The sequence below is a fragment of the Etheostoma cragini genome, chromosome 16 (genome assembly GCF_013103735.1).
Source record: "Etheostoma cragini isolate CJK2018 chromosome 16, CSU_Ecrag_1.0, whole genome shotgun sequence".
In the NCBI taxonomy this organism is placed as follows: domain Eukaryota; kingdom Metazoa; phylum Chordata; class Actinopteri; order Perciformes; family Percidae; genus Etheostoma; species Etheostoma cragini.
The window spans coordinates 5,246,922-5,256,283 of record NC_048422.1 but is presented as its reverse complement, the minus strand read 5'-3'; the positions used below and the strand labels follow the sequence as shown (position 1 = coordinate 5,256,283).

The window sequence follows — 9,362 nt, the reverse complement described above, 5'->3', positions numbered from 1 at the left end:
TGATTTTTGGAAAAAGGCTGCAATGAAACAAAGAGTGAAAAATTTAAAGAGGTCTGAATACTTTCCGTACCCACTGTATCTGTTCCATCTGTGCCATAAAGCTCCATTGTTGTTCATAAACACACCAATGAGCCGCACTGTTGCTCTGGGTGACATTGATTGACATCTTTATTTTGAACATGTCAATGAAATAAAAAAGCAGAAATATAGTAATAAGAAAAAAATCTCCCAGTACTTGAAAATCACTATGCAAAAAGGAGTAGGCAGAAGTAAAACGTATATACTCCTACCCCTTTATACTCTTTCCACACATCATTATTATAATGTACACACACACACACACTATGGTTTTTTTTGTTTATCATCTTGCTGCTAATACTACTTAAAGCACCAAATGTGTATTAATATGACGTCGGAAAATAATTCACAATAAACAACATATATTCGTGTTGGAGAAACATTTGATAGGAACTACAGTGTCCAACTGTTTAAAAATACGTATTTTTTTGTTTTATTTTGTTCAATCTTAGTAAGAAGTAACTTTTTGGGCCTTTGTCCCACAGACATGTTAGAGAAGTTGGAAAGAGACAATTCCTTGTTAGTTTAGGTTTTACAATCCATACATATGGAGTAAAGCCAGGCTTATCTTTTAAAGTGGAGAGTAAATTTTTTCATGTCTGATTGACATTATGGGCCAAACATAAACCTTTTCTGAATAATGCTCACCTGTCCTGTTGTTGTACGTGTGGTCATCGGGTATGTTGTTGTGAAGGATCTGGGTCCCGCCTCCTCCCACATACCAGTTTACATTGGCGTTCCACTCATTACTGTATCCACAAAGGTGAGACTCCTCAAAATCACAATCTAGACACAGAAAAAATAGAAACGGAACCGGCATTAGTGCAAAAAGCTTTTAACTTATCAAATATGTCCATGTGAGTTAAAAGAACATAGCACAGATGGCCTCTATCCAAAGTGACATGCATGCATATGTTGATGCTTTTGTCTTTATGTGTGAGGTCACCGACCCAGGCAGTATCCAGGCATGATGTGGATCTCAAAGATGGCCACGCTGTTCCCAGCGGTCTGTCCAGGTTTACCTTCGATGACAACCTAATCAACAACACATGTTCAGTGATACCCCTGCAACCTTGATAAGGCGTGACACACGGATGACATCATAGAAGGCAAGCGAACAGATGGAAGGTCAGAGAGAGTGTACGCATAAAACGCACAGCAATCTAATTAACTTTTTAAGCTCAGGAGGAGCAAGTTTACTGCAAAATGACTTCCAGAGGGAGAAACGCCTCACAGGACGACAGAGAAGAAACACACTTGTTAAAGCATGAGGTCAGGGCTTGTACATGTGTGGTGTGTGGGTGTGTGTGTTTGTTGTGTGTGTGTTTGTGTGTGTGTGTGTGTGTGTGTGTGTGTGTGTGTGTGTGTGTGTGCGTGAGTGTGTGTGTGTGTGTATGTGTGTGTGTGTGTGTGAGATTAAGCATGATCTCAGTCGTAATTTGTAGGATACTTATTTAAATGAATGAATGGTATATTTTATATTATGCATGTTCAACGTTGTGGCTCAACACTGTTGTGTCTGTGTTGTTCTTTCCAATGGTTGTTTATTACAACATCCAGCAGACACAGAGCAAGGTTAGCATTCATTCAGCGCTGTGTTAGTGTCCACCAAGTCTCACATGCCGCTGGACACTGGGTTGATGAGAGCATTGAGACTGCACTACACAGTAAAAAGTCCATACAAAACTAAACTATGAGGCTTTACTAGAAGAGGCTTAAAAGCTCAGTTGCGCTTCAAATATGTGAACAATTTCCCTTGCTGAATGGTTAAAATTGTAACAGTTTGGGAAACTTGGGGAACACTTCTTTTCCTTCATTCTAAGAGTTACATGGAACATTTATATCGCTTTTATGGTTGTGCATTCGGACTCTAGCACTGTAGTTAGTACAGTAGTTAGCTAGAGTCCGGACCAATGACTGTTTTATGCACTCTATGGGGTTGTCAGGGTTGGTGTAGCTTAATTAGCATTAAGGCTGGAAACAGTGAGAAACCGTTTTATACACTCTATGGTCTGGAACGGGGTTAGCGTAGCTTAACTAGCATAAAGGCTGGAAACAATGAAATTTTTTTTTATACACTCAACGGTCTGGAACGGGGTTAACGTAGCTCAATTAGCATAAAGGCTGGAAACAGTGAGAAACCATTTACACACTCTATGGTCTGGAACCGGGTTAGCGTAGCTTCATTAGCACAAAGGCTGGAAATAGTAAGAAACCGTTTTATACACTCTATGGGGTTAACAGGGTTAGCGTAGCTTAATTAGCATAATGCCTGGAAACAGTGAGAAGCCGTTTTATACACTCTATGGTCTGGAACGGGGTTAGCATAGCTTAATTAGCATAAAGGCTGAAAACAGTGAGAAGCCGTCAGCCTAGTTTGCTAATTAACATGATAAGTCGGGTTTGTTTGATTCCAACACCAACAGATAAGTTTTAGGGGAAGTTACATGGTGTGTCAATGTTTCTTTATTATTCCTTTGGAGAAATGAGCCAACTGATTTTCCTTCATCCAGTATTTATGCTAACCTAAGCTAAGCTTACCACATCCTGACTACAGCTCCAAACACACAGATGTGAGCTTTCCTTCTAATTCTGAGAAAGATAGAAAAAAACTTTTATTTTTTTTCAAACTGGATTTTTCTATAAATGGGAAAAATTAAGTGATCAAAGCCGTTTTAACCAAAGCAACAGCATACAGTTAATTTAGGGCCATTTTTGAGACTAAGAAAAAGTTGTTCGGCTGGTGTTTAGTGAGAGTAAAGAGCAGAACATTTTGTCAGTGAGTGTGCAGCTAAAACCTCTGACACATTTTTTCACCTAAGTCTGAAGTGAAATAGGTTTATGCGCGGAGGGGCCCAGTAAAAACACAGACCCAACTTACCATTATGTAAGTCATGACCCTGTCAGAGTCAGCTCCACCTCTGCATATAATGTAAATATGTGCGGTACGTTTCCCACACTGTGGGATAATGTGTGTGAGTATAGGTCTCCACACACTTAATGATGCTCTCAAATTGGCCCTGCATGTGAAACAGCTTACATATCAAAATATGCCTTCCTTTAAACAACAGCATGACGTTGTGATTTTCTTTTTCCTTCTTCAAAAAAAACAAAAGTGTATTAATACACTTCTAGAGACAATGTATCATAAACATATCTAAACTAATTGTTTTCTAAGAAGAATGAACATGACATGTTTTCAATGCAAACTTTGAAAACTTTGTGTCCTCTGTTTTGCCATAGATAATTACGTAATAAAGTACAGTTTTGTTTTTTGTATTATTGTAGCTCTTCTTTTTAGAAAAGGGAGAATTGGAAAAGGGGCCTACAGTTATGCTGCTCATGACCCAATCTGGATAATTAGATTTTCAGTTTAGCTTCAGCTTTTGACCTTTTTTCTCTCATAAAGTTTTCTGATGATTACATGATTGTTTCTACTTTGAAGACCTTGTAAAGATATAACTTTATGCTCTTAACATCACAACGTTTTCCTCACAACAGGGTGAAGCAGCATTCAGTTTTTATGCTCCTCATATCTGGAATAAACTCCCAGAAACCTGCAGATCCACTGCTGTAAACGGTAACACTTTAAAGAAAAAGTGTGAATGTGTAGTGTTGAAAGATTTGAAAATCCACAAAGGTCGTTAAGTAGACGCGAAAAAGGCAACGCTAGATTGGCTAAATTAGTGTGAAGAAGAGTCCAAGGAGACAAAAGGTAACGTCTCTGAAAATAGAGTTGTGAAGGGTAGTAACACTGAGGGTGATCACAAAAGGTAGCACTAAAATTGACTAATCAGTGTGAAGGTAGTCTCAAGTTTATAGAATGACTTTTGTTGCTTAATGTTTTTATTTTTAACTGTTCATACTTGTGTTTTATCTGTTTGTTTTTTTCCTGATTTTGTGTAAAGCACTTTGAATTGCCCTGTTGCTGAAGTGTGCTATACAAATAAAGCTGCCTTGCCTTGCCTTGACTTGCCTCATACAATTGCAACTTTATTTTGAAATCTATTTATCTAAGTCTTTTATCTTTAATCTATCTATCTATCAATTTCTACAACTTTAAAACTTTATTCTCAAAATGATTTGACCATCTCAAAAGCTTTTATCTTTAGAGCGCTGATTTTTGTTTCATAACAGTGGCCCCTAATATATACTACACTGTATATGGGGGTGGCAGTAGCTCGGTCTGCAGGGCTTTGGGTTGGCAACCGGAAGGTTGTTGGTTCAAGTCCCTGTATGGACCAAATTGCTATCAAACTACAAGTGATATAGTGAGTTCACTTCCACATTTGTCTATAAAACTGAAGGTTAAATTTAAATGAGGTGTTCTGTTAATATAGTCCCCATATGAGGAATATGACTAATGTTTTTTGGGACATTAGTCATATTCGGGACACATGCACAGTATATGCATCAAAATCTAATGGGCGGTTAGGTGTAAAATTGAATAAGCATGTTCAAGTTCCTCAGAGGATAAACACTTCACATGTTGGGTGCGGAGGGACCTTGCTTGACTCTTAAGTCTGATTTATGATTATGTGGAGGATCGACGCAGAACTTTTGCCATCACCTACGTTAGTTGCCTTAAGTTTACACTTGTGTGTTGGTGTGTGCGTCAATCTCATTCAGAGAATAGCAAGGCCGGCATGTGTGTGTGGGGAGGGTGTGGTAGAGTGAGTGAGAGAGTGACGGTGATTAGCTCCGGCGCAAGTACCGACTCTGGAAGTGTAGAAAGAGAAACATAGTGTCTCCCCTGTTCTTTCTGACCACGGTTGGAAATCTGTAGCAGGAAAAGTTAACCCTCTCCTTGATTTCATGTTGTTTATGGAAAAGGAGAACTAGGAAATGAGTCGGGGGAATGCAACGCTACCAAACCACAACCAAGCATTAAAGCAATACACTTTTTAAGAGGTGCACATCGGGCTACGTAGGGTCCGACATAGGGCACCTATCTAGGGTACCTACATACGTACCCACGACGTAGATTTCACACAGAAGCATCATTGGGCCTTTACGGCTAAGCAGCACTTTTAGTTGTAACAGAGTATTTTTGAAGTGTGGTATTAGTACTTTTACTTAAGTAAAGGATCTGAATACTTCTTACCCACAGTGTGTTTTTGCGTTTATCTTGTCTTAAAAGGTCCAAACTGCTGGTATACATCTGTCATTAGGAGATAAATTAAACAACCTACAGGGACCATATTTCAAGCAAGTCCCCTTTTTAAACAAAGATTAGACACTATTTTGAAAACTGTCCTACCCTATAAGGCTCAGTAGTGCTTTGCAGATCCATGCTTGAGATGACCCAGCTGTCAGAGGGTTCCTGACTGCTCCACAGCGGCCTGTCAAAGCTCTTTCCCTCCATGCGCTGCCTGACTTCCAGGCTCCCCGACCCAGCAATCTGGTAGACCAGCCTCAGGCAGCTCCACTCGGCCTGCTCCAGAGCCGGACTCAGCAGGACCCCTGTGCGCTCTCTCTGGGTCCCCGTTTCATCCTGGTCATCACTCACGGCGGTGTCCAATTCAACAAAACGGCCTTAAACAAAAATGTTGTCAAGAAAGAAAAAAAAAAAGCTTTTATATTGCTATCCAGGGACAAAACTTGTAAGCATCACTTTATTTGACAATGACAAATTTGACAAAAACATCTGTTCTAAAATCCAATTGCAACGGACAAAGGTTATTTGCTTCCCAAAGCTTTGTCCAATGCCAGATGATATGGGATTAACCACTAGGACAAAGTTCAGTTAAAAAAGTAATTTACTTTATGCAAATGAGGCTAAGAAGCCACTTTAAGGTCTTTAGTAATTTACCACAAAAACCGACAAAGAAAAAGTGATGCAGTGCAGGAAGGAACAAGATGTTCAGCAAGTCTGGATAGTTTCAGCAGAGTCTGAAATCATTATTGTAGTTTCTGGGATTCCTCTTTCGGGGATTGCTCTTCCGTTTGTTCCTTACCCTAGATATTACAGACACAAACATAAAACCAAGTGCTTGGAACCATAAATTCCCTGAGAAAGTCATATGTTGCTTATTTAACTTGTAGCTACTTAGTAGCTGTGAGCTTTATTAGGACCACAGCGTTAATAAGCCGTATGTGTGTCAATAAACCCTGATTCAGCAGTTGCATGACATGTTCATTGCATGTGTCTCTGATGTATTCATATTCACAGGTATATCCTGTAGGGGTTACCCTGTATAGTCAACTATTCGATGATTCTGGAGCCTGATTCCACAACCAAACTAACAGTCAAATTGTGTCAGAAAATGTAAATGTGAAACAAAGGATCATTCCATTAGGGCTCTATAGGGGATGTTGATTGATTGATATACATAGAATTGCTTGGTTTGTCCTAATAAATCATGAGATGTAGCCCATTTTGGTGTAAGTATCAGCCTATTAATAATACTATTAACAACAAGTCAAAGTAAGGGGACTAATGTAGTCACAAATCCACAGTACTGAGTACCGGCCAATTTCAGGCACTGCCCACATAGTAAGCAAGAGAACTAAGCTCAAACTAAGCTAAATGCTAACATGTTGGAAGAAATGTTTGTCATTGTCACCATCAAAGTTTAGCGTGTAAGCATACTAATTAGCTAATTAGCAATAAACACAAATTACAACTGAGTGTCATCAGTTTTAGTCATAAACCAAAGTCGAGTGGCCTTTGAGCTTTCCTCCCCCGTCTGTCATTCATTCATTGTGGAATGCGCCCCTGCCTCGGGGCTCCTATATCCTGACACACACACACACGCACACACACACACACACACACACACACACACACACACACACACACACACACACACACACACACCCCCTCAATGTGGTCAATTCAAGATGTTTTTCTTCTTTTTTTGCCAGCGAACTGCAGTTATTTGCAAATGTCTGTCAGCTATTTACACAAATTGATTGAATTCAAACTTAACTGAACATAGCCTTAGTGCACACTCAGGCTGACGTATTCTTGATTTCATCATTACGTTTCTGCCAGGTTTGAATTCAGAACAGAAAGAAAAAAAGTACATAAGTTCTTTTTACATTTGTCTTCACTAAAAGGACTGAGATAGGAAAATAAATGAGGGAAAGCTGAGCACACCATTAACGTTCCAGCTACGCTGACCTTTTAAACAAGCCGACCCAATTACAGGGATGGGAACCGGAAAACAGAAAGTAGTTGACAAATGCCAGACGCAAGACTAACAGTGTGACAGGCTGCAACAGCAGAGCAAATCTAGGGGCAAGGTAGGGGGCAAGGATCATAGCGGGGGGAAAAGTATTGATGCAGAGTTTTCCAACCGGCCTGGCTGCAGATACAGTTGCTACTGAAGAAGCGGGACATGGTTGTCTCAACAATCAAATACAGGTGTAAATGAGAGCTGGTAAGGTTGGTAAGAAGAATACACCTTATGACTGAATGCAAAGACTGAAAGCAGGAGGAACAGCTAGCCTGGCTCTGTCCAAAGTTAACAAATAAACAAGTAAGTTTATTTATAAAGCACTTATCACAGACAGAGTCACAAAGTGCTCCACAGGCCAAAATGATGAGTACATTAAAAACAAATCCATAATTATTTAAAGCATGATAAAGCACAGGAAATCATAATAAAACAAAAGCGTAAGATACATAGTAATACAGTTGAGAATGTGGCTAAACGAACACTTGACTTCTGAGATTTCTGATGGCAGTCTCACTTTGACAACAAGTCTCTGGGAAGTCACTACACCCTACTGTTGTTAGACAGCAAATAGCTGGCTAAAGCTCAATTTGTGGTTTTCTCACAATTCTTTGTAGTTTTTGTACTTTGGAGAGAGCCAGTCGAGCTGTGTCTCCCTGCTTAGCTTGGTCAATCACCTCCTGACTCCAGCTCTGCAGTGAACACACAGGCACGAGTGTGGCATCTATCTTCTCATCTCCTTCTTGTAAAAGAAAGCAAATATGTATTTTTCAGAACTGGAGGACAGAATTATGTCTCTTGACCGAATGTGGCTTCCTGCTTTACCCAGTATATGGAAGTATGAATGCATAGGCTCATTTTCTGCTGAGAATAAAGTCCAGCTAACAGGACCCAGGCAGCTTTAGGCCAGTGTCAGCACCTGGAATCAGACCAGTACTTTGAAAAATGGTTACATGGGTCGAGTGTAGTTCAAATCAGGTCAAAAAGCTGAATGTTGTGTAACATCAATGTGACCTCCACCTCTCAAAACAGACCCCGCTTCATATCACAATTAACTTGACAAGATTATTCTGCTACATGAGGCATCTGTCACCAGATCTGCAGCTAGAACCGTCTCAATATTTTGTGCAAGGACATTGCTTTACCCACAGGAGTCTCCATTTGTGTGAAATATCAGCCCTGGTGGCACTGTGATTTGTGGTCAACACTTGCAGGGTAATGGACAAATGAAACTGCATTCATCTGTTGGCTTTGATCACTCAACATAAGCAAAGATTGACAAAACCTAGATAATGTCCAGGCGTGTTCAAAACTCATCTGTATCAGCTGCACTACAAACTCGGAGGATAACTAAATGTGTTATTTCACTGACTCCAGATGTTTGGAAATGCTGGAAACAATGCAGACCATATGGGTTTCTTTTACCAGTGTGCTTCGGTGTTACATCCAAAAAAACAGCACCAAAAGAACTGCAACATCACAGCTAAACCTGTAACTGCTACTAAACGAGCCATGATAAAGCCTAGCCTACACTTAGAACAAGCCAGTAAAATGTTTAAAAAAACAAGAGTGAAGATGCTACGTGGGGAAAGTCTTCCAGTACCATCTTTGTGCAGTGTCCAGCTCGTAAAGTCTGCATCTGACGTGTATCCGCAGGTGTCGGACTCAAAGTTGCAGGAGCCTTGCAACAGCTGGTTGTGGGCTTGGATGGTGGCTTTGAGAAAGAAAAAAGAGGGAAGAGAGAAAATAAAGACAGGGAATGGCAAGTATGAATCATTGCAACTGGCATTAAGAGAAACATGCCATCATGCACCAGCACTGGCACAACCATTAAAAAGTACTCACCAGCAAAAATCAAGAGGTAGAATGCAAGCATTGCAGCTTTTAGTGTAAGTAACTCGACCCTAAGAGGAAACAAGCAGAGCAGAAGTAGGTATCACGGGTACATCCACAGTAAAATACTGGGAGTTGCAGGCTCCAAAGTTTTGTTTTTGAAGATTCCTCTTGTGTGTGTTGCCTGAGTGTCTCTCCAGCTCACAGACTTGCAGCACACTGCAGACGCTCGGCTGGAAAGTGTGTGTGTGTGTGTGTGTGTGTGTGTGT

General features: G+C 40.3%; 1 protein-coding gene across 1 annotated transcript in view; it reads right to left on the bottom strand.

Annotated features, from left to right (window-relative positions):
- The window catches only part of LOC117959573 (MAM domain-containing protein 2-like), a 21,738-nt gene extending 12,376 nt beyond the window's left edge, over positions 1-9,362 (bottom strand). Inside the window, exons 1-5 of the mRNA XM_034896791.1 lie at positions 9,105-9,362; positions 8,863-8,973; positions 5,339-5,613; positions 1,029-1,113; positions 727-864 (exon numbers count right to left, since the gene is read on the bottom strand). Of these exons, the coding sequence (XP_034752682.1) occupies positions 727-864; positions 1,029-1,113; positions 5,339-5,613; positions 8,863-8,973; positions 9,105-9,135 (640 nt within the window). The 5' untranslated portion in view covers positions 9,136-9,362. The remainder of the gene's footprint in view (positions 1-726; positions 865-1,028; positions 1,114-5,338; positions 5,614-8,862; positions 8,974-9,104) is intronic.